The sequence below is a fragment of the Pygocentrus nattereri genome, chromosome 19, assembly GCF_015220715.1.
Source record: "Pygocentrus nattereri isolate fPygNat1 chromosome 19, fPygNat1.pri, whole genome shotgun sequence".
Classification (NCBI taxonomy): domain Eukaryota; kingdom Metazoa; phylum Chordata; class Actinopteri; order Characiformes; family Serrasalmidae; genus Pygocentrus; species Pygocentrus nattereri.
In genome coordinates, this window is record NC_051229.1 from 21114237 (window position 1) to 21140164 (window position 25928).

Below are 25928 nucleotides of genomic sequence, written 5' to 3' on the forward strand. Positions count from 1 at the left end.
ATGAAATGGCTCTATGTAGAACTCATGGTTCTAAATGGAACTATTCTCTTTACTAAAGAAGCCTTGAAGAACCATCTTTTGTAAGTGTGTAGGTGTACCTTATAATTAAAGTGGACAGTGAATATGTTCATAACTTGCTGTGTGTGTGTGTGTGTGTGTGTGTGTGTGTGTGTGTGTGTGTGTGTGTGTGTGTGTGTTTGTGTAATAATCTCTTGTTCTGTGTCTGATGTGTTTTCAGGCTGCTCTCCTTGTCAACACATGTGTAGCACCCTTTCTGATTGGTCAACAGTGCCTACCCACAGTGCATAGCGCTAGCTCAGAAACTCATCCATGACGTATGTGTGGGGGGTCACTCTATCATATCTCTTGGAAATAATTTGCTGCCCAGTTGTGTGAGCTAATAAGCCCTCCTTTCGGTGTTCACTCTTGGTAGAGGCCATTCCGTCTCAGCTTTTTTGCCCGTGTATTATCACACTGACCATTACAATCACTGCAGGTCTGTCAACACGGTCAAATGGAAGGATGTGTTGGACAGCAGATGAAGGAAACATCGATCAGGCCTCTCATGGGTCTGTTTTGTTTGGTTTGTTAGTAAGGGTAAACAGACTTTATTCATATGCAGGAATGCCTTTTGTATATATTTTTGCTATTTCTATCCCTTTTATACACTAGATGTCTAAAAGTGTCTAGACACCTCATCTGATTAGTGAATTCGGCTACTCTGTGGTGCACCCACTGCTGTTACAGGTATTCAGTAGTGCACACGCAGCTCCAGAGCATCCCGTTCTATTGGCAGCGCCTTCCTTAGGAGATTAGAGAAGAACTGCACATAGAATGGGACACTTTGGAGGAGCCGCACATAAACCTAATGTCACCATGCTCAATGCCAAGCGTCAGCTAAAGGGTTGTAAAGCTTCCAGCATTGGACTGTGGAGCAGTAGAACTATGTTCTCTGAAATGATGAAGCTCCATCCAATACCTTTGGGATGTGTTTATGAACCAGAATGAATCATCCTACATCAGTACCTGACCTCACTAATGCTTTTGTGGGTAACTGCAATCAAATCTTTATAGCAATTTTACATCATATAGTTTAGTGTTTCCAGAGGAGCAGACGTTGCAAATGGGGACATATTCCTTATTGATACCCTTGATTTCAGAAGAAATGCTAGATAAGCAGGTGTCTACAAACTTTTAGGCAGATAGGGTTTTCGGCCCGTTCTGGACTAGATTTGCCTTTCAGAGGTGAATCTTTATTGAGAATACTGTGAGATCCAGGACTAGGCTCAATCCCTGTCTGGGTAACTGACCCATAGCATATTACTTTGATTTGCTTATAATAAAGCATATGGAACCATACCATCAATGTTCTCTCTCTCACTCCCTCTTTCTCATCTCCCATGTCCTGATTGTGTCCTTATCTCAACCCCTGTATTTCTCTATTTATAGTTGCTGTCTCTGTCCTTTTTCTCCGTCTTATCCATTTTACTGAAAAAATTAGGAGTGGGATAGCGAATGGGGGAGGAAAGAATGCAAAGCTTTGTCTGGAGAGGGAGAGAGAGGGGGGATAGGACTCTTGTCTCTCTCGCTCTATCTCGCTCTGTCTATCTCTCTCTCTCTCTCTCTTTCTCTCTCTCTCTCTCTCTCTCTCTCTCTCGTTCTCCCTGCCTGTATTGTTTTGACTGGCAGACGTCAGCAGAGGAGAGGAATCTGGAGGGAGGGTAGAGATGGAGGGATGAAGAAAGAGGAGTCTTTGTCTCATCCTTTGTTCTTGTCCTGGTGAAAGGGCAAAGAGAGGAGAAATGGGGTGGGGTGAGGAGGTGACTCTCTCTCTCTCTCTCTCTCTGTCGTTCTTGTTCTCTTTCTCGAACAGTGTGATAACATCAGAATTCATTGTTTTTTTTTCCTGCTTCAGAAAACCTGTTGCTGCACTTTGTGAAAAACAGATGCATATGTTTATACTATACAAACTTACTTAAACTACTATAAATACTCCAAATGATATTTGCACTGACAGGAAGTACAGTTGTATGCAAAAGTTTGATGGTCCCTGGTCAAACTAAGTATTTGTTCACTTTCTAAGTAACAATACGTTAACACATCCTCTACAGAGAACAAATGTAAATATGACATTTTCTCCAGTTTTCTGCGGGCACAATTTTGTGCTGAGCTTAAAATATTGGGAAAAAAATAAACATTAAATATAAAATGTAACCGCAAGCCATTCTTTAAATTCAGTGAATAAGCAGTAAGCGCGTTCTCTGTGGAGGATGTGCTAATGTAAACCAGGGAGCCCAAACTTGCATATAACTGTAGAAGACTTTACTGTTGTTCTGTCATTTCTATTTGCACTGTAGATTCACATGTATTCTGATTGTGATTCATATTTGCATTGTAGGTTCGTATGTATGGATTCTCCCGTGCACTATAAAGGACATTAGGTTATTGTCATCTGCTACTTCTCTGCAGTGATTTTATTATTTAAAAGGTTCACTCTATAATGGCTTTTGTGACATGAAACGGCATGGATTAAAGATGAGTCCTGCTCTGCTGGTGCTGACATCAAGAGAGGAGATATAATGATGTGTCAATTAAAAGCAAGCCGTACATATCCTCTCCCACTCACTGACTCGTAGACATATGCGCACACGCCTGACTTTACACTGGCCCAGACTCATTTAACTAAGCCTTTTTATCTGTCTCACTTTAGCCTTTTTAAATTGCAGTCTTGTCTTGTCAAATGGACATCATTTCTTTATTAAAAAGGGAAGAGAGAGAGCGCGAGAGAGCATGAGCGAGAGTAAAGGGGTTGTTTAAGGTTGTTCTCTATAATATCTTGTCTTCGAATGTTATTGGATGCACTTTTTTTTGAAAAGGAGTAGATGGAATGAGAAAGAGAGAAGATCAGCTGTCATAAGGCTGAACGAGGGGTGGGGAGAGAGAGAGAGAGAGAGAGAGAGAGAGGGAGAGTGATGGATGGAGAATGAAAGAGGAGAGAAAGTGGTACTAGGGCAGGGCCTGGCCTAGGGGTGGAGAAAGAGAAGGAGGAGAGTGATGGATGGATGAAGAATGAAAGAAACAATAAAGTGGTCCCAGGGCTGGGCCTGGCTCAGGGGTGTGGTTGGGTATAAACTGCGTTCACTCATCCACATGCCCCTCGACCTCACTCCCTCCATCCCTACATTTCTCCTCCTCTCTCCTTATCCCTGGTCCTCCTGGTCTCTGCTCCTCCACAAGCTGCCCGGCGGGAACGTCAGACGGAAGCCATGCTAACTCTACTGGTGCTCACAGCTGCGGTGCTGCTCGGTGCAGGTAACTTTTCGGAACTTTTCTTTTTATGTGAATTAAACGTAACATATATAATAATACACTTAATTCACTTTTAATGAACATAACTAATGATTCATTAGTTTTTTGCCTTAGTTTAATTTTCCTTCCTTTAAACTTTTAAGCTTGTGACTAAAAATTGTTGTGACTTTGTGTGTTTGAGCCTATTTATTTAGCAAAGGTCATGTTCCAAATGAATACAGATTTTATTTATTTATTCATATTATATATATATATATATATATATATATATATATATATATATATATATATATATATATATATATATATATATATAATATGAATAAAATGCATTTCTCTTTACTTTAATATGACTTGCTTGCCATAACCATGATTTAGTTTATTTGACATATTGTTAAAATTTTCATGCTAATTATAAATTCACTTTGCTCAGGCGGAAACTACTAAAACATGGTTAACTGTATTGGATTGGTCTTGTCTTGTCAGATCTGAGATTATTGCAGGAAATCTATAAGTTACAAATGAGTACTTTGTGTTCTGTTTTTTACTTAGTCAATTAAATATTTGATTAGATCACTATCTAGCATTTTTCTTCCAGAGTTTGGTTTAACTGCTAATATGAACTTTGTTTTTGCATTGGATTTTTTTGGATATTGGATATTGGATAATTATGAACTCTATCAGGAATAGAACTGTTATGAAGAGCCAGATCATCCATCATCTTTAATAATATATGTAATCACAGCAGGTGTTCAGTGTCTCTGACCCTAGTGACTTATGTGGATATTCATGATCACATTATGGCTTTTATGGGTTTTATGATCATGAGTACGTAAAAATCACTGCAGCTTCATTAACATATGTAGGTTTGTGAGGTGCAAATTAAAAGTCTTTATGGTTACTCATAGAATTTTGATTGATCTTATATCATAATACCTTCTTTTGCTTTCTCACTGCTTAGTTTTGGAATTATGATCATTATAAAATAATGGAATAAATGGATCTTGCAAATAAGAAATATATGTAATGAAAAATACAGTTTGATCTGTATGTTCTGAAAACTATACGTAAACACAAAGTGCCTTAAATCCAATTATACTGAACAGTGTTTTAATGGAGAGACAGTCTTACTTTTAACCATTAGATTCACTTAATATCTTTTATTAACTATAATTGGTGTGATTGCATTTGCCATCGATTTAACTTTATAATATATGCAACTTGACGAATGTAACTATATTACTTGATTATGCTAATCTAAACGAGTCTCAGTTTAATTTGAAATAAACAGTTGTCTTTCTAATAAAATGTATGAATTTAAGCAGTTTTCATAATTACAGATTAATTTCAGATTAATTTGTTATTTATATTTGAGAAAGCTATCTGTGTCAAATGGAATATACTTGTTCATTGTTATCACTTGTCTGGTGAGATTTTTGAACATAGGCAAATATTCCTTTAAAATCTCTTACATGTTAATTATGCACGAGTCTGCATAATTAATGTGAGAATGTCAGAGGTGATTAAAGAGCCAAGTTAGCACTGATGTTTTTGTCTTTTTTAAAGAACATAAAACCTGCAGTGGCCTTAGATTCATACTGTCACTCCTCCAGTGGCTTGTTTACTGTTCTCTGAACTGCAGCTTTAATCAATGTAATCAGGGTTGAGTTCTTCTGCATAACAGAACAGTAATGAGGACTTTAACTGATTATGATATAATTTATTTATTTGTTAATTGACAGTTTTGTCCTTTAACTATATTATCGCTGTCAGAGCGAAACCTTTTATCTCCAGAAAGATAGCTTTATAGAGAAAGGGAAAAAAACTCATTTGAATGTGAATGTAGGTAAATGTAATGTAACTAATTTTGGACCATTTCTATTGGTGCATTCTTCAAGAAATGTTGATGGTGAATGTCAGATAAAACATAAATGTGCTCTGTGCAAAAGTTAACAAGTACATGTTTTGTATTTTAAATACTTTTTCCAATATGTTGAATAAACAGAAATTATGCACATTATGTATTAGCCGTATTTAAGTTTCCTGTATTGGATGTGTTCATTCAGAAAATCCATACAATTCTCCATATGACTGTATACATGTTGAGTAGTTAAAAAAAAGTTTTAATGTGCGCTTTAATGATTGAGATGATTAAATCCATGCTGTGTATTTGTTTCAGCACCTCAGTCAGAGGCTATAGTGGTATACACAGGCTGGGAGAGGCATGCTCTTGTGGGCTCAGATGTCCGGCTGTCCTGTTCTTTCTTCTCCTGGCGGTGGACTTCTGAAGATGTCACCTTCTCCTGGAGCTACAGACCAGATGGGGCCAAAGACAGCATCTCAGTATGTCCACACACTCTCACACTCTCATCACAAATTCTCCTAGAGCTGCAGATCAGACAGACCTGAGACGTCATCTAACTTCATATTCAAGCATGCCTTTCATATTTTGAACAGTATTTCAGCACATGTTCAAGCTTCCTTTGAAGCTTCAGACCATAAGCAACAAGAAGCAGCATCTTTGTGGCCTATGCATTATTCACATGCACAAACACACATACATTTAATGGCATCCCTGGGTTAGTTAAGTGTTCAAAACCACATTACTGCAACAAAATAAAGGTTTTCTATTGTAACGAAAAGTACATAAGTAGAAGCTGAAATAGTCTTTATGAAGCTATCAAATCAAAAACATTTTTTAGTTTACCATGTTACTTTGATTTAAATGATCTGTTTTATCAGGGGCAGTCATGGGCTGGAGGTTAGGGATCCAGCCCCGTGACCGGAAGGTCGCCAGTTCGATCCCCAGAGCCGACAGCACATATCTGAGGTGTCCTTGAGCAAGACACCTAACCCCCCAATTGCTCCCCGGGCGCTGCAGATTGGGCTGCCCGCTGCTCCGGGCAAGTGTGCTCACTGCCCCCTAGTGTGTGTGTGTGTGTGTGTGTGTGTGTGTGTGTGTGTGTGTGTGTGTGTGTGTGTGTGTGCTTACTAGAGTGTATGTGGTGTTTCACTTCATGGATGGTTAAATGCAAAGGTGAAATTTCCCTGTTGTGGGACTAATAAGGGTCATCTAATTAATTCATTATGTAAATTCAGGGGATTTAGATCTCTGGTGGAAATGAATAATTGCATGCAACACGCGGAATAACATTGTGACTTTGGTTGTGCTTTGGACCCCTTGATGAATCTGATGATTGTGAGTTGAAAAGAATATTCAAAGAGAATTAAGTCAAAAGTTGATAAAGCATATGGATCTTCTTTTGAGCCCATGCATGACGTTATTACCTAAATATGTATGATGAAAACGCTGACCTGATGTCTTTGACTTTTAAACTACTTCAGGCTTTCCAAGGTGACTCACATCAGTGCACACACACCATATTTTAGTGTGTTTTTTTCCTTTCTAACAGTTATGCTACACTCTCAGAAAAAAAGGTACGACACTGTCACTGGGGCAGTACCCTTTTTGTCACTGTGGTGGTACCCTCAGGGGTACGTTTCAGTACCTTTAGTCAGGGAACATAATTGTACCATAATTCATTGAAATGATATGTACTCCACACACCCCGTCTCGTCTCCACGCTTTTATTTTATTGTTCTGTTTTAAAACATTAGTTTATAAAAAGATACAAATGTCTACTTTTCCACTAGGAAAAACTTATGTAAGGTACACAGTTGGACCTCAAAACCACTGTTGCACCTTTAAGGGTACACTTACATTGTTTGTACCTTGATGAACAAATCATGTACCTGCATGGTACCTTTATATCTGACAGTGTACATTGTTTAATTTGAGAAAGAAAACGTAGTGCACCATTAAGTAATCATTTTGTAAAACTAGTTTTCCATGAAAGTGTTGTTTTTTGTAAGGGTTGATCAGGGCCACCAAAAGCAGACAGAAACTGACTTTATAGCAATAACTAAATTATAATATATGGACAAAGCATACATGTTTTCTGATAAATATACTGGTATAAAAATGAAAAATATTGGTCCCCAAACAACAATCATGTCCCATGATTTAGGTCATTTTAATAATAATAAAGTAATAATACACATTTAGAATAAGTCTTACCAATGCAGTCCCATCAATTATTCTTTTTTATTCTCTTAGAACCTAGAACACCCTCCCAACCTTACACTTTAAATTAGTTTTTAAATAAGTTTTATTAAAAAGCTAATGAGTGAACCATTGATTCTACTTGTGCACCCTGTCTTAGCTGATTATGTTTGTGGCATTTTTGGCAAACAATAACTCAAGCGCATGTTGATGAACTGCACTGTGAAACATTAGGTGGTTGGTTAGTGTAGTGGGTAACACCTCTGCCTTCTACGCTGTAGATTGGGGTTCAATCCCCTGCCTGGGTAAGCACCCTACACTATACCAATAAGAGTCCTTGGGCAAGACTCCTAACACCACCTTGGCCTCCCTGTGTAAAACAATCAAATTGTCTGGATAAGAGCGTCAGCCAAATGCCATAAATATATAAGTAGGTGTTTACACATAAAGTAAAATAACAGTCAAAGAGATTAAATTTTTTAACTCTTGACTGGAGCACCTAAAGGAAATACTTCACATGTAAAAAAGCAATGCAATTCCAAATTAATGTAATCAACATTTATTACTTAGAGTATGTAAAACAGATTTTTTGCATTAAAATCTATATTGAAATTTTTTAAATATTCCCAGGCACATACAATTGGAACACTCCTTAATAAAAACAGACTGGGGCCAAATGGATTCAACAAAGATAACTTGTTTTTTCTATTGCAAATACACTGAATAACTTGGTGAAAATGTATAATTTTAAATAGGTATTTTTCTTAGGAACAGCATAATTCATTTGATCCTGTGCATGTGTATGTAAATGTAAAATATGAGGTTGCTCAACAAATGCAGCACTGTAGACTAGATATGGAATCATTTGGCGGAAAAATCTAATTAACATAATTTATTGCTTGCAGTTGATTATCCAAGACAAGTTTGATACCTGACATGTGCTTCTTTAGTTTACAACGGAAGATGCTAAGCCAGTGTGCTAATGAACACTGGACTGGAGTTATCCCTAAACTCACCTTGGTAAATACATGCCAAAAAACCTCTCTTAGCTGCTCAAAATGCTTCCAGATCTTCATTTATTTAATGCAGGAACACTGATGTCATTTAGATCACGATATTACGTAAAAATAAACATGAACTCCACAAAGGTGAATGATGGGGCAGTCGTTGTGAGCAATCAGAACCATTTTTACCTCAGCACAAAATGTAGTATTCCGTGCAAGATGAACAAAGGCAGGGCTACATGATTTAGAACACATAGACGCAGAGAAGCTAAGCTACTGTACCTGGAAAATCTAAACAATAAATGTGTTTACATGCACTTACTAATCTGATAACTGCAGTCGATCAGATTTTGTCATTAGCTCGATCAGCATATTTACATGCACTTGTACATCATGTAGAAATATAGAGTGATTTAATTTGATCAAGAATCACTTTGTCAAACATGATGTCGGTTACAGCATTGCTCTAAAATTGTTGTGTTGCAGTTTCATGGGTGCTGTTTTAAATGCTACTTGCTTATTTTCTGGTACTGTAGTGCTGGTACTGGTACTGTGTTTTTGCACATGCTCAGACTGAGAAAACTGAAAGAAATCAGAGAAAGAGTATGCATGCACTGAAAAACCCGTTTAATGGGTGGAAATCCAGCTCTCTTTATCAGATTTCTTAATCAAATTTCTACACTTTACTCTGATCTAAGAAACTGTTTTCATGGCCATTTGAATAATTGGCTAACTGCAGAAATCAATTACAACACATTCACTGCCCGATTATAATTTTGACACGCATATTTTCAGCACAAATGAGCCTCGACCATATATATATATTTGATCCTTAGTATACACATGAAGATGCTTCTTTTCTGTAGAAATTTACGTGGAACAGCCGTAGATCAATGAGCCCTGTCGCCGGTTTGTGCTTTGTGTATCCTCAGACCACTGTCTGGTAGGTACCTACCACTGCTCACTGGGAGCACCCCTCATGCCTTGTCATTTTGGAGATGCTCTGATCCAGATGTCTGGCCATAATGATTTGGTCCTTGGAAAAGTCACTCAGGTCTTCATGCTTGCCCATTTCTCTTGCATCCAACACATCAGCTATGAGGACCAACAGTTCAGATACTGTTTAATATATCCCAGACCTTGATGTGCGCTGTTGTTACAAGATAATCAAAGTCATTTGCTTCATCTGTGAGCAGTCATAAAGTGTTGGCTCATTGTTGAATGTTATACAAACTTAGTTATCATGAACCTAGTGAGAATGAATGCTATAGTGGTATGTCAAAAACAACTGACGTTTATTGTTAGTGTCAAGGAGTTGCTTAGGAGCTGAGCTACATTTCCAAATATTTCTTGGTAGATGAATTACAGGAATGATTTTGGATTAAACAGTGTTCCGAAACCTGAGACTCTGTGCCAATGGGTCTATGATAACTTATGGCATTTTTCTGTAAATTTTAATGCACAGTTTCATTTTATCAAGTTTATTTGCTTAGAAAATCAACAAAATGTCATTCGACTATTGATGCCAAACTTTCGCATGCAACTGTGTATTAATACATTTATGTATGATATTGTCAACTCTGTGGTCTATTGACATGTATGTGATTGGTCAGATTTTCCATTACACGGGTGGAGCTCCCTATGTGGATAATAAGGGGCCATTCCGGGACCGCCTGGAGTTTGTGGGGAACCCTCCTCGCCGTGATGGATCTATCCTGATCCGGAATCTTGACTTTAGTGACAACGGAACCTTCACCTGTGATGCCAAGAACCCTCCCGACATAGTGGGCCGTCCCTCCAGTGTACGACTTCTGGTATTCGAGAAAAGTAAGAAGTTATCATTGTCATCATCATTATTGTTTTCACTGCTGTGTCTCCAGTGAAAGACTATAATGCAGGGATGCACTGATATGGAATTTGTGGGCCAATAAATCAAGAGATAATTGACAGTTTATGGTCAATACAAAGACCAATAACTGATCAATATTTTTAACTTTACGCTATAAATCCATATATAAAGAGCAGTGAGCATATGACAGGTTTAAGCTCTGACAGACTATTGGTTAATTTTACATAGCCTTGCCACAGCTAAATTAGGCATGATGATTATTGTACAATTTTAAATTAAGCTGTGTATTTTATGTTGTTTACCAGACTTCCAGAGCCACTTATGGTGGCAGCTGAATATAATGCTAGACGTCTTACCCAAGGAGTCTTTTTGGTGTACTCATGGTGTTCTTATCTGTGATTGGGGAATGAAAGTGGTCTTCCATGTTTAGGATGATGGTGTTAACCACTATGCTATCCATTTTATTTAATTGAAAAGCATGAATGCCATGAATTGTTTAGCACCAAATAAGGTGCTAAAATAATGGTTTGCAAAATTCCAGTATCAGACCAATAAGAATAATATTTCAGTTTTTCCATTTATTGGAGAATAATATATCATGCACCTGTATTATAAATTCTCCAGTAATATCTCTTGCTGATCATTTCAGTTTTCATCTTACCATCCTCTCTCTCTCTCTCTCTCTCTCTCTCTCTCTCTCTCCACAGTTCCAATCCAGGCCGGAGTGATAACAGGAGCGATCATTGGGGTGGTTTTGGGTTTGCTGATTCTTGTGGTGGCTATTTACTATCTGATGCGTTTCCTTGTGGCCAGACGCGTCTTCGACCTGAGCGTGAGGTCAGTCTGGGAATGTTTGCTTCCTCAAGCACGTCCCGAACCTCTACCTGGCATAGACACACATATAAATGTACAGGCACATACCCTCATCAAGACCTTGCCCAAGTCCCCTCAGGTTTTACATAAACAAAAGAATATCCACATGCACACTTTCAGCAAGGCCAAGGCACATCCTTTGTCTAGCCACAATGCACCCACACATGTCTGTGCCTAGGCCAAGGCTGGGCCACTATTGCCTTTTCAAGCTGGCAATGTGGTTAAGCCAAAGAGCTAGCAAGCAGTTCACTCCCCCGACCACCAGAGGGCTGCAGCACTCACGCTAAATTATTTGTGTTTCTGTTCCCTCAGCAAACATGGCAAGAAAGGCAAAGGAAAAGAAGCACAGCAAAGACAGGCAAGTGCTCACCTGCTAACACACACTTACATCTTCCAAACACACCCACACACGCACATACACCACCTCACCTACAAATAACCAAGTCTGCTTTGGCTTCTTTAAAGATCTGCTCCTCTCTTCTGCTCACCTCTTCACTCACTCAACCTTTTAGGAGAATATTTTGAATGTATTTGTAGTATACATGAGCAACAAAGAAATATGTACATGCTAGGGATGAACTGAAAATTTACTGAAATTTACAGTGATGAACTGAACATTCGCTTTTTTTTTTACCTAAAAGAGAAAAACATTTTGAATAAACAAAGATTTTACAAATAATTTAATGACAGTAAAATCAAGAAATAATCGTCTGTCAAGTATCAAGAGGTTAACAAATTCTATGTTCTTTACAGGATTAAGGCCATTTGAAAACACAACATCCTACTCAATATGCAGAATATGGCAAAACAAGCAGACAGGGAGGTTCTTGCTAGCATACTAACACTGTAGGTTTAGCACGGTAGTTTTTGAAATAATGAAAAAATTAAAACAACAGTTCCAGTATACATAGAACAATTTAAAAAATAATGCTATTCATTGGTTTGCTTTGAAAGCATTTCGTGGCACGTATTGTTGCCAGTAAGTAAATTAATTTTTTTTTTTACTATAAATTTTGATAGTAATTTTATTATTTGCAGACTTTTTATTTATTGTCTGCTTTTTACAGTTATCAGTTTTGGTTTTAGGCCAAGAATTTTCATTTATCACTTGCAGGCACCTCATATTTTTGTGCATGAGTATTACTGTAAAAGATGCTAGCTACTAGTTAGTAACTACTAAGTTAGATAAGTTGTCTAAATCTTTTAAGTTGACATTAATTTTATTTAAATGCTTAGATAAGTTTGAACCTCCTCCATTTATTTCAATATAGTCTGCTCAGCAGCACAAAGCCCCTGCTCTAGTCGCTACATTTCTTTGTTCGCTAGACCTGTCAATCAAGGTATTTGACAGCATGCATATGAGGTTATTTCCAGTGTCATTCCAGAAGTTTTGGCATGTCCTGGAAACACAAAATAGTTTTTCTCAAAGGCTGCTTTCCAGGTTATTAACCTGAGACAGTAGGTAAAACTCAATGTCTACCTCAGTGGTTCCCAACCCTGGACCTTAGGGTACCTCTTGGCCTGTACACCAGAGTGTTTTCCTGCTTCCAGCACTCTGATCCAACTTAATCAGTTCATTAGCAAGCCATTCTTGAGTTGAAGTGGGTTACAGCAGAAAAATACCATTGTGTGCAGTCCAGTGGTTTTCCAGGACCACAGCTGGGAACCTGTGGTCTACCTCAGTGGTTGTTCTCCACTGTGATTGCCAGCTGTATTTTTTAACATGCACTCACCAACTCACCACTTGGAAGTATCCTACATTACAAAAATGGCCTGTCACAGAACAGGGATAGGAGGGGACAGCAAAAAGTAGATATTTCTACTTTGTAAGTTACCCATGCCATTGTAACAAACACGCACCAAAAATAGTGAGTTTCAAACTCAGCGCTTGAGCACAACTTCCATTATCTCCAAAAACAGTCTGAACAGTGGACTCCACTTTACGTCAGTCTATTTTAGAGGAGCTTTAGCCCAGAGAAGTTGGCGGCATTTCTGGATTTTGTTCATATATGGCTTCCGTGTCTTAACTTGCATTTTTAGAAGCAGCAATGAACGGTGTTTACTGACTTTTATGATTTTATGAAGTCCAAGTCCATGTGGTTATATTTATTATACAGTAGAGGTGTTATGGACTGTACATGGTGAAATCCCTAAATTCCTTGAGCCTTACGTGAATGCTCCTTGTATACCCAATTATCATAGCATCACCTGTTAACCTATTCACCTGTTTACCCTTAGAAAGTTACAAAACAGTGTTTTGATCATTCCACAAACTGTGTTGCAGGCATCAAATTTACATATATTTACAGTTTTATATTTCTATTTGGTAAGGCAAAATATGAAATATCCCTTTTTTGTTTTCAATTCAATGCCTATAGAAGTCCATTTCTAAATCACTTCTTTCTGTATTTTTTTACCTGCTGTCCCAACATTCTCAGCTTGTACAAGGATTTTTTAAGGGCACTTGGATAGGATGAGAAAGATAACATTGGTTAATTTGCATATAATTAGGCCTATTCAGCCATTAGGAGTACTGATTTCTTCTTTACATGCACAAATTCCAGGCTTTTTAATATGTATCTATCCAGGTCAGGTAACTGAAAATAGAATAATTACAGTACCTGAGAGTCACAAGAAGAAAGATTTCTTTCCTAGTACATATCCAGTTATTTTGTTATAATGTAATAAGCTGGCATTCAAATGGAGTTTAACATACCACACACACACACACACACACACACACACACACACACGCATCCTCGCTGTCTGTCTCTGTTTCTCATTTGCACTTCTCCATGCCTTCATCTCTCGCTTTCCTCATTTATCTGTCTCTTTTTGGGTGTCTTCTTCATTTCCACGCTCTCTCTCTCCTCTCTGCAGGTGCACATTAAGACGCTGTTGGATTTTATGATTGCCATTTATTGCTCAGTATAAATACTAACCATGTAATCATCTACAGCCAACACACTACCTCTCTCATATGCTGTACTTACGGGGGAAAAAAATCAAACTAGACTGAAAGAGTTTTAAAGAACTCTATAAATGATACCTGTCTTCCTTTGCAGTCTATCTCTCTCTCTATCTATGTACCTATCTATTCATCTATCCATCTATCTATCTGTCCACCTACCTTCTCCACCTTCACCCCATTGTCTATATGTATTGCCTCCTGTCAGCTTCAGTCAACATTTCTTTCTTTTCCCCCTCTTTCTTTCTTTTTCACCCTCTCTGTCTGCTGAAGTCCAATCTATGTCAGTTGACTGAGGAGCACTGTAGGCTGGGAATAATTTCCATTGACTTTTAGCATCAGTTTTACATTGATCACAGAGAGAGAACTTTGAATATATATGACCAACTAATGTTTGAGGCAAGTACTCTGGATGAATTTCTTTTCAAACAGAATGGCCCTAATGTAGCTGCAGCAATGCTTCAGCAGACTAGAAAATACCAACTTGACATCACTAAAAACAAAACTGAGAGTCACTCCTAATACTTATAAAGGGCCATAATTGACCTAGCCATGCTCCGCATTTAAAAATGCACTCTTTTGTAGCAGCTGCTTGATTGGATAAACTTTGCAAAAATCTCTTGCTGCATCATGAGAAATGGCAACTCTGTTTTGTCAAAATAGGTGAAGAGTCTTTATTTTATTTATTTATTTATTTATTTATTTATTTAGTATGCATGTATAACGCAGCACGGTGGCACGGTGGGTAGCGCTGTCACCTCACAGCCAGGGTTCGATTCCCCGGCCAGACGATCAGGGTCCTTTCTGTGTGGAGTTTGCATGTTCTCCCTGTGTCTGCGTGGGTTTCCTCCGGGTTCTCCGGTTTCCTCCCACTGTCCAAAGACATGCAGTTAGGTCAACTGGACGTGCTAAATTGCCCCTAGGTATGAGTGTGTGAGTGACTGTGTTTGTCTGCCCTGCGATGGACTGGCGCAACCTGTCCAGGGTATAATCCTGCCTTCCGCCCGATGACAGCTGGAATAGGCTCCAGCACCCCCCACGACCCTGAGGGAGAAGTGTTTTAGATGTGTGTGTGTGTGTGTGTGGGTGTGTTTGTATAACTTCACACTGTATAGACAAATCGGAAGTAGATGTTTCCATTTTCTTTTTGTTTTCTCACCCTGCCCTACAGTTGCAGCAGCATCCATGATTAAATTATCCCTTGACTTGTCAGGATTTCAGTATGCAGCACTAGCTAATGGAGGGACAGGGGGAGCAATCACACTGGGGCCTACTGGACTAGCTAAAATGTTTATTGGGCTCCTCATATAGATATTGACACAATTACACACCCATGAGTCAAAGAATGATTCAGTTTCTTAACATACCTCAACAGTTAGCAAGCCCTTGAGAGCATGAACTTGTTTGAGAAATAACAATAACGAGCAGGATTAATTATTCTTTGCACTGGAGCCTATAAGATCTTAGTTACATTACTGTCTTTGTGTAGTTGCTGTAAAGTACAACAAGGAAAATGTTGTCAGCAAATCCCTTGACCTATGGTCATGATAGCAGGCGACAGCAACAGGCGACCAGTGATTTACAGTGAGAGTAGGTGATTTGTGGCTGCGATTTAGCATGAAGTTACAAGCGCATGGTGATGGGCCGACAAGAGAAAAATCGAGTAGAGATTTTAATTCAGAACTTTAGGTTCCTCCCAGTTTTGTTCCTGTTCCCAACAGTACCACAAAACTTTATGAGAAACAGATAAACTAAATGTATATCTAATGTTTATATTTTAAACAAAACAGTAATACACATAGTAGACATTTTTACATTTTCAGAAGCTGGACACAGTCCACCCACATGTGAACAAAAGAGCAGCCTTGAATACACCCACAAGAGACAAAATACAGGCAACACTAGTGACTAATGTAAACTTGCGGTTAGAGTACTGCCAACCATGCTACAATAGAGGTGTAGAGGTTATGTTAACTTTGCTACCTGGAGCCGGTAAAGTGACAATATAAATGACTGGGTCAAGGCCTGTACAAAATAAACTGAGTTGTGAATGAGAGTTTTGCCAACGTTCTCTTGTCTAAGCTAGCTACAACAGTACCTCCAAGCATGGACAGGTCAATTAGTCTTACTGTACTAATGATATCTACTGCTGTAATATTATTATGTAAAAAGCCTCCATATATTGAGAAGGCTTAGGAGGCAGGTGTATGAGGGTTCTCGTGTGTGTAGGTGCTGTGATTGTCATGCTGTCACTCTCTCTCTGACTGACTGACGGCTTCCTGTTTTGTCCTCCCTTCCAGACACCGAAAGTTCCCCTCGTTTACCTCTCCTTCTAACTGCTCGTTTGCTTTTTTCCTCTTTTCCACCTCTTTCTTCTTCTCTCTTGCTTCCATAACGAAGACTACCTCGTACTCCTTCTGCAGTTCTGTTAATCTTCACCACCTCACCAAACCTAACAAACACCTTCTCTTCTTTTGCTCTCTTTCTCTCTCTCTCTCTCTCTCTTGCACTCTTTTCACTGTTTCTCTTCTTTTGCTCTTCCTTTCTCTTACTTATCCTCTGACTCTCATTCTCAACTTTTTCTTTCTCTACCCTCTCTCTTTCTCTCTCTCTCTTTCTCTCTCCCTCTCACTCCTGCCATAGTGACTCTATCCTCCCCTCCCCACGCTCCCTCTCTCTCCCCAGGCTTCTGTTCTGGTGGACCCGGCCAAGCAGAAGGCGGCAGCATCCGAGAAGAAGAAGCAGGAGTCTCGCAGGGAAAAGAAATAGGGGTTGGGGAGCAGAGAGCTAGAGCTGCAGGGCAAGGGGGCCAAGCACCTGCCCACAGCTCAGGGCAAGCAGGCCAGGGAGGACAGGGTCCTTATGACTATCGAGCTGGAGCTCATGAAACAAGAGCAGACCGCAGGAGGAGAAGGAGGAGAGAAGGCCAAGAGTAGGTCTGCTGCCCTTCTCTCCACCCTCTCCAACCTTGGCCACAAAATCACTCTCCGCTGAGCGAGCGAGGGACGGAATAAGGGTGAGGAGGAGGGGTGGTAGAATAGGTCTTGATGAGGTGGAGAAGGAGAGAGGAATGGAGTGAAAACTAATTTGGCCTGAACATAATTCACACAAGTATGCAAATGTTTGAGAACTCTATCACGTCATTACGTTCTAAAAATGTCACAATACAATTCAAAATAGATCTCAAGCTTCATTCCAAAGGCTACCACACACCAGACATGCTGTGTGCAGCATTCAAACATTTGACACCATTGTTTAATGAAGGGTCACACTGTTGCTGAGCTCCACAGCTCTCCACTCACGTTTTCTACAACTATGTAAAATTAAACCCGGAATCACAAGACAAAAATCAATAGCATGTGACATTAGCAGGCAACGTAGCTGCACCTAAAATTTTTAAGATAAATAGACAAATGCTAAGCTTCTATGTTCACCTTCGCTAATGTCCCTAGCCTAATCTGTTTTCAGCTAGCTTGAAAATGGCAAGTTTGTGAAGCGTTTTTTGAGAAATTCACTGATGTTGGAAGTTGCATTAGATCTATACAAACAGAGTATGAAATGAACTTTGAGCACTTTCACTGTGATACATTCTATGCAGTATAGTTGTACTATCCACTACGCTATGCTGTGCAGCGCCACATCTCTGGTGTGCAGTAGCCTTGAGTGTTGCAGCAAGGGGTGCTCTCTGTTGACATGTTTACTGTTAGTTCTATTGGAATAATAGTAGGTTCACCAACACTCTATGCTATCACCCTCTTTCAGAACTGAGATTTATAAATGCCACCATGGTGTGAAAAAGAGGGTAGAGTTTGTACAACAGGCAACACATTTGCACTGGCCCAAAATAAGACATCTAGTTATGGTGCAGTTTGGTACTGTAAACACTAAGGAGCCCAGTATCACTGACTACTGTATAAACCCATACAACATCAAAAATGGAGAAATCTATCAAGACTTGAGTAAAAGAGAAACGGTAGCACAACTCATACTCATGCACACACTGCAGTTGGGAAGGCAGAATGGTGAAGCGTATAATTATTCTGCCATTTCTCTCTCTCTCTCTCTCTCTCTCGCTTTCTCTCTCTCTCTCTCTCTGATTCATTCAATGGATAATCAATCTCTGTCTGGATAATCTCTAGTGCAACCCCCACAATATACATCTTCAAACACATTCACAAGCACAAACACTACCATTTTCCTGTCATATTTCTTACTTTTGTGTAGGTCTTTGAGGGGACTCTTTCCCCATCTATAGACCTCTGTCTTGTCCTTAATCTGTAGTTAGTGTCATGCCTATATAAGGAACTTGAGGTCTAAGCTGGTTTCCTCTATGGGAAAAATGACTGCTGCTAGCGTTTCCTGTGGTTAAAAAAATGTTCCCAAGCTGTTTTGCTGTACGGACATTTTTCCTCTGGATGTCACACGGATCCTCTGAATCGAGATGTCATTAAGGAGCCCGAAATATGACTGTTGCTACATGCAAGCTAACACTGCTGTGCACTGAATTGGCGACCTCACCAAAATACCCACCAAAAACCAGAAAGCTTTGTCAAATTTGTTAGTAGCTTTTTCAAATGTTAGCAGCTGTAGCTGGTGTTATGTAACAGTGTGATAGTAGTAATAGACTCATTGTTGTTAATAGTAATAGCGTAATAATAGTAATAGACTTACTTTCATGTAATGTCATTTCAGTGCACAGGAGCGATAGCTCGCTTGCAGCACATATGTAGCATTATTTGTGTTTCAACAGCTGACTGACCTTATAATTCAAAGGATCTGACAGGATAAAATGTTTCAGGTGTGGAATTTTTCCACTGTGTGTGACAGTGGTGATTTTTTTAAAACCCCATTCATTTTTCCCATAGCTTAGGCTCAGAGTTCCTAATAAGGGTTTGATGCTGACCGCAGAATGACACACAACTTCAGAGGGCTCTTTATCCTTTATGGACTGCTCTGGACATTCTATATTAAATGTTTCTTTCTTCTTTTCTCCCCCCCCTTCTTTGTCTTTCTCTACCTCTGTCTCCGTTTTCCTCTAAACCTTTCTAATTTGTGCTTCACCTCTCATAATCGATCCACTGGTGCTATGACATCACATCCTCTTCCATTGTAGGCTGGCCCTTCAAAGTAACCCCTCCCACCCTCATCATTCGTTAAGGGCTAAACACACAAAGAACATGCGAAATAGATAAACACCCTGTCTGCAGTGAAATCCCTGCCCATGTCCAATCTGAGAAAATACATTCTGTCTTCAAATGTTCCATGTGATTGTTTTTTTCAGCCCACACCTCACTCTAGAGCTGCTTCCATCTGCAGAACGAATCTTAAATCCATGCGCACCACTAAAAAAAGACCCGTGTCTCTCTCTCGCTGTGGGGATGAAGGTATTTTTGGTTCAGTCAGGGTGTAACGCAGCAGACCCACAGCTGCACCCATGACGTAGGGAGGAGTGTGTGTCTGTGTGTGTTACCATGTGTATGCTGCTCTGACTGCAGTGACTGAACCCCCAGAATGACGTTGAAACTGCTGGCAGAGTGTGTGAACATACAAATGTGTATAGACATGCAAAACACAAGCTAGCAGAGAGTGGGGAATACTGCGTGTGTATATACATATATGTGTCTAAAAGTCTGAGGATACATTAAAAAACCTGATACTTTTCTCATTTAAACCTTGAATTATCAGGGGAAAAATAAGCTTGGCTTTGCTGCACAAACTTGTGGAATTGAGTGGGCACAGTCATTAAAGCATATTTGAAGTATCACAAGTGATCTCAGACTTTAGAATTTTTGGACTATATATATGCAGTAAAGTCCCTCCTCTCTCTTCCTCTCCTTCATTCACTCTCTGTCTACATTGTCCTGAGGTGAGTTTTTTCATTTTTAAAATCTCCACACATTTCTCACTCATTCACTTCATCAAGCCATTGTGGTTTTCCCATCACTCCTCCTTTCACAAAATTGCCCCTGCACTCTTCTCCTCTCCCTCTTTCATCCCTCACTCCTGCTGGATGCACTGCTCACTCCTGCCACCTACTGCCCTCAACAGGAAACTCTCATTCGGCCTCATCGTCCTGACGACGACAAAGCCAAAAAGCTAATATACCTAGCTCTCTGCTGACTGCGAAAGATGTTTTTTTTTTTTCACGTGTTTGTGTACATACGTTTCTTGTCCGACAACACGTCTGTAACCCGTCGAAATAAGAACAAAACCTAGAAGCAGCAGTGGAAAAATTGGTCACTGTATTTAGCTAATGCTAGTGCAATAGTACACTGGACTTTGTGTGGGAAGCGGAAATGTAATTGTATTTAATGATATTTATATCTGCACTTTGTTTTGACTGACATGGTAGGACTCATATGGCTGTTTTTATGCATGTTTTTCTAGATCAGGGTGTTAGCATGCTAAGCTTCAGGAAGTACTCCCACTGGGAGAGGAAGTAATGGTTAAGTTAGTGAGTTAGCATAGTTCAGATGTTCATAAAATGACACAAAGACTTGGCGTCAAGTCATATCTGAGTGAAAAGTCAAAGCCAAAAGTCCTTTAAACTCCTCAATCACACAAGATATGTTTCTAAGGCCAAGTCTTGGTCCCTAAAACCCACTGTGAGTTATGGAAGGGTTCTGATTTGGAATATTGAAGGCACTGAATTCACTCCAGAACTTTACGATGCTTCTGGGAATTGTAGTTGTTGCTAAACATCAAAAGTTTTGAAAGTTAGATGCTTTTTATGCATCTCAGACTAGAACATAAACAGCCACATGCTTCCCTCCATTAAAACTACATTAAAATACAGGACAGTTTCCATGTTGTATGTATCGTGTACATGTACATGTATTGCTATAGATTTTCTGATAACAACCTTTTCCCTCATATGCCATTCACAGTTTCTAATAATTTTTTAGGTTTATTTTGATGTTAACATAACTAGGCTATTAGAGATTTTTTTGTTCTGTAAAATGTGTTGTAAAAAGTAAAATAAATCTCAAGTTAAAAATTGTAGTCATTTAAGGAAAAACATCAATAAAATCAGAAGTGACCTTTCTCTGTTTTCTTTCCTCCATCCATTTTGTGCTGTATCATTGGTGTGATTTCAGGTCAGTCTGGTAGGGATAAAAAAACAGCTTGAAGAAGAATTTAATCAATTTTTAAATTTTATAATTAAATCCTTGAGATGTAAACACAATCCATTTAGAGTGGTTTGATGTGAAATGCTCTGTTCTTGGTAAACTTACCAAGTCAGAACTGTTTACAGTGGTATTAGGAACCAGTTGCCTGAGCGTTTAAGCTTTCTTACAGGAAGTTAATACACATAATGGTTAAAAATACACCGCTTGATGCCTGAGACTTTGTTTTACAGTAGCTTTGAGCTAATGTTTTTGGCTTAAAAAGAAAAATTCTTGATTTGAATTTACCACTATTTTCTGTTTATCAATGTTAGATTTAAAGACATGTATTTTCACTTTTCACAGTAACTAAATTGACTATATTTGGTTATATTTGCAACATCTCAACCCTTGGTTCCCATCACCACCATTGGAAAGAAAAGAGTTGGTAAGCTTCTCCACAGTGAACTATTTCACATCCAGCCACTCTAAATGACAATGTTCACATCTCAATGACTGATTCATGCTGAAATTTCCAAAACAGAATTTCCCTTTAAAGGACACCTGTCTGAAGAAGTGGATCAAAATTCTTTAAATGTTCTTTAAAACTCTGTTTTTCTTTTCTTTAAAACATCTGTTGATGATGTGCCATGTATACAAAGCACAATTTTCCTGCGGTTTCCCTCCAGAAAAAAACATGACCTGTTTACAATGTTTACAATCACAACTTGTTTATAAAAATGGCAACACGTGACATACATCCTGGTTTTTATTAGAGCAGGTGAAGTCCCTAAAAGTTGCTTTTGGTACCACCAAGAACTGCTTCCATGTGTTGCAAGCAAAGACAGAACATGAGTAAGAAAAGCCATGATAAATGTGCTGTTGCTTGCTTTCTGTCAGCCAAGAGCTCTTTATAGCAGCTAAAAAAACAAGCTGCTGTCCTTCATTTAGAATGATATTCCAGTAAAAGTCAGTGCCTTTTGCTCAGTGTAAACACTTTCAAAGGGTCGAAGCAGTTTTGAGTTCACAATTCTTATGATGTCTTGTTTACATGTATCCTATTTGGACTACAGTAAGTGGCTCAGCCCATTCATGATGATGTTATAAGGAGTGTTTCAGCCCAGACTTCTTTTTCAATGAGGCACAACACAGGACAGCCAATAGACCACTGAAGTCTTGTCATAATTCATTCATGTTTAAGAAGTAAAAATATGAATACTGCTACATGCAAGATAACACTGCTGCACACTGAACTGACAACCTTACCAAAATATCCCAAACAAACCAGAAAGCTTTGTTAAGTGTGGAAGTTTAGTTGCTTTGACAGTAATGCACTATATTGCCAAAAGTATTCAGTCACCCATCCAAATCTTTGAATTCAGGTGTTCCGATCACTTCCATGGCCACAGGTGTATAAAACCAAGCACCTAGGCCTGCAGACTGCTTCTACAAGCATTTATGAAAGAATGGGTCGCTCTCAGGAGCTCAGTGAATTCCAGCATGGTACTCTGATAGGATGCCACCTGTGCAACAAGTCCAATTGTAATTTCCTTGCTACTAAATATTCCACAGTCAACTGTCAGTGGTATTATAACAAAGTGGAAGTGATTGGGAACGACAGCAACTCAGCCATGAAAGTGTTCGGCCATGTAAAATGACAGAGCAGGGTCAGTGGATGCTGAGCTGCATAGTGCGCAGAGGTGCAATAAACTTAATGTGGCAACAGTGTGTAGAGCGTTTCATGAACTGGGTTTCCAAGGCTGAGCAGCGGCATCCAAGTCTTACATCACCAAGCGCTATGCAAAGTGTCGAATGCAGTGGTGTAAAGAACCGCCACTGGACTCCAGACTCCAGTGTTTGGAGTGATGAATCATGCTTCTCCATCTGGCAATTCAATGGGCGAGTCTGGGTTTGGCGGTTGCCAGGAGAACGGTACTTGTCTGTCTGCCTTGTGCCAAGTGTAAAGTTTGGTGGAGGGGGGATTATGATGTGGGGTTCTTTTTCAGGAGTTGGGCTCGGCCCCTGAGTTCCAGTGAAAGAAACTCCTAATGCTTCAGCAGACCACAAGATTTTGGACAATTTCATATTCCCAACTTTGTGGGAAAAGTTTGGGGATGGCCCCTTCCTGTTCCAGCACAACTGCGCACCAGTGCACAAAGCAAGGTCCATAAAGACACGGATGAGTGAGTTTGGTGTGGAAGAACTTGACTGGCATGCACTGTCCTGACCTCATCCTCATAGAACACCTTTGGGATGAATTAGAGTGGCCTTCTCGTCCAACATCAGTGTCTGACCTCACATATGCACTTCTGGAAGAATGGTGAAAAATTCCCATAAACACACTCCTAACGCTTGTGGAAAGCCTTCCCAGAAGAGTTGAAGCTATTATAGCTGCAAAGGGTGGGCCAACATCATATTAAACCCTATGGATTAAGAATGGGATGTCACTGAAGTTCATATGTGTGTGAAGACAGACGAATTAATACTTTTGGCAATATAGCTTAGAATACATTAGGTTTTTTTAAAATTATTATTAAATGTACTTTTTCATTTAATATTCATTTTAATGTGCAGAAGTGCTAGCTTGCTATTAGCATGGATGTAGCATAATTCAGATAAATAATTGTAGCATAACTCGTAATTCAGAGAATCCAATAAAATTCATTGAAAAAATGTATGTAGGTTTGGAACATTTTTGTGTACTACCGGGTGTGATAGCATTTTTCCAGTTTACACCCAAAGTTTCTAATATGGTAGTAGTATTAAACTAAGAAGGAGAATGAGCTGCTTACAAAATGGCGCATGTTCATGATTTTAATATAATGCAACTTGTTTCCCCAAGTTAATCCACTAATATAACATCATAGAAAGATAAGCATGCAGGCTACAGATTGAGTAGTGTCATAAAACTTAATGCAGTGTACACCTGTGTGTAGTGACTCACCCTCACTTTGTTATGTGGCCAAAGGCCTTTCCTATTTCGTGGTGCCGATTTAAGAGCCTCTGTTTTGCATGTGTGATTCCATCCAGTCCCTGAGACCCCCTACATGGTGCTATTTTGTGTTTTAACAGTTCAGTCACATGGTTAGCTAATCTGTCAGAAGTTGAATTGGGTGAGTAAGGTCAGGGTAAACACAAAGCGTGATGCTAGCATAGGCACAACATCAAACCTAATTTAATTTTCATCAAACTGCATAAAACATCATTCGTTCTCTTATCAAAAGTGCTGGCATTGGGCTTCATGACATTTGTGTGTATACAGAATTAAATTTCCTTTTGTAATGTTAATCATCATAAAAGTTTAATTCAACAGAGACACCCAGCTACTACACCGTCAGCCTTTCCCAAACCCCCCTCCCTCTCTCCAGCAACATTTCATCAGCTCTGTATGAAGTTGCACTGGCAGCTGTGGAGGGCACTCCTAATGACGGTAGAGGGTGTGAAAACATGGGTAAACTTTGGGACACCCTTGCTACTCCATGAAAGGTGGGTTTATGGTTTACTTCTTTATCACCTCACTATTTAAAAGAGAAAAGGGTAAGAGTCTACAGGAGATGAAAACTTTTAACAAATTTTTTAAAACTTTTAAAAATTGTAACAAAATAATTCACGCATGAAATTTAATAAATTGTGCCTTTTATTATTAATTTGACACTTGCATAGGATACAGGTCAACCGAACTTGGGAAGCAATATATTTACTGTTTTTCACCACACGTGATTCTTGAGGAAGTTTTTGTGAGAAAAACTGCCATAAAGTCTTGACCAAGAACAATATTAATTTTTGACTGAATGTAACATGAAACTGACATTTATATGCTGCTTCCTTCTTTCTGTGTCTGTTGCATGAAACTTTTGTATGATTTAGTAACCAGTGGAGAGTTTAGCGCAAACGAACCAGCTTTAGTGCATGAAATCAAGTGCCAGCCTGCCAGTACTTCATTTATATGAAGTACTTTTATATGAAGCATGCCCTAAATCATGCAGACGTGTGGTATTAAGTCAATAAAATGACAGCATTCAGTGGCTCATGAGCCAACTGCTGTGCTCATAAGTGGAGTTTGAGGTGGAGTAATGAGTGCACTGCTCCCCCATTGACCAAACTTTATGGTGTTAAAATTACGATGACTGGAATGAATAAACAAAATGCGATTTAAGTTGAGGCAGTAGAGTGACTGTGCAGTGTGATTATTTTCCTAAAATGCCATTTTTGTAACATTGTAAATTTGCAGTGTATGGGATGCGCCTGCACTATGTCTGCTTTATAGTGTTTATTATTTGGACAGTGTTTTTTTCAGTAGTATGTAATAGTAGTAGTATAAAACAGCATCTTTAAATGGAATATGGAATAGCTGTAGCATTTATTTATACCAATGTATACGTTAAGTAAGTACATTCCCTTTTGCACTGGATTGCCATGTATACAAATTAATAGTATCACTTTTACTCTACTATTTTTGGAGATGTAGATGCTATTAATAATAGCTTTATTTAATTAACAATAATTACATTCTATGCATATTTTTCCCCATATTGTTAACATTGCTGTGCACTGAACTGAGTCTGGCAACCTTACCACAATACGCCAAACAAATCAACTTTTGCCAAATATGAAAGTTAAACTCATTGCCGGGGGGCACGGTGGCGTAGTGGGTAGCGCTATCGCCTCACAGCGAGGAGGGCCTGGGTTCGATTCCCCGACTGGGCGGCCAGGGTCCTCTCTGTGTGGAGTTTGCATGTTCTCCCTGTGTCTGCGT

General features: G+C 39.1%; 1 protein-coding gene across 3 annotated transcripts; it reads left to right on the forward strand.

Moving 5' to 3' along the window:
• Positions 1 to 3118: 3118 nt before the first annotated feature.
• Positions 3119 to 20048, forward strand: mpz (myelin protein zero). Of its 3 annotated transcripts, none has more exons than XM_037530820.1 (6): positions 3119 to 3312; positions 5489 to 5652; positions 9990 to 10203; positions 10933 to 11062; positions 11411 to 11456; positions 16752 to 18244. In XM_037530820.1, the coding sequence occupies exons 1-6, from the start codon at positions 3267 to 3269 to the stop codon at positions 16833 to 16835; spliced, it is 684 nt and encodes a 227-aa protein (XP_037386717.1). In that variant the 5' UTR covers positions 3119 to 3266; the 3' UTR covers positions 16836 to 18244. The 3 variants fall into 3 exon arrangements, with proteins under 3 accessions (XP_037386717.1, XP_037386718.1, XP_017554641.1); XM_037530821.1 differs by lacking the exon at positions 16752 to 18244 and adding an exon at positions 16367 to 16585 and having other exon boundaries at positions 3120 to 3312; XM_017699152.2 differs by lacking the exon at positions 16752 to 18244 and adding an exon at positions 19180 to 20048 and having other exon boundaries at positions 3124 to 3312.
• The last annotated feature ends 5880 nt before the right edge of the window (positions 20049 to 25928 follow it).

What these genes read in the sequence shown, in the direction of transcription:
- mpz (XM_037530820.1), top strand. Translation starts at nt 3,267, where the DNA reads ATGCTAACTCTACTGGTGCTCACAGCTGCGGTGCTGCTCGGTGCAG. An exon ending in TGCGGTGCTGCTCGGTGCAG is followed by an intron (nt 3,313 to 5,488) that starts GTAACTTTTCGG and finishes TATTTGTTTCAG; the next exon opens with CACCTCAGTCAGAGGCTATA. An exon ending in AAGAAGCACAGCAAAGACAG is followed by an intron (nt 11,457 to 16,751) that starts GCAAGTGCTCAC and finishes CTCTCTCCCCAG; the next exon opens with GCTTCTGTTCTGGTGGACCC.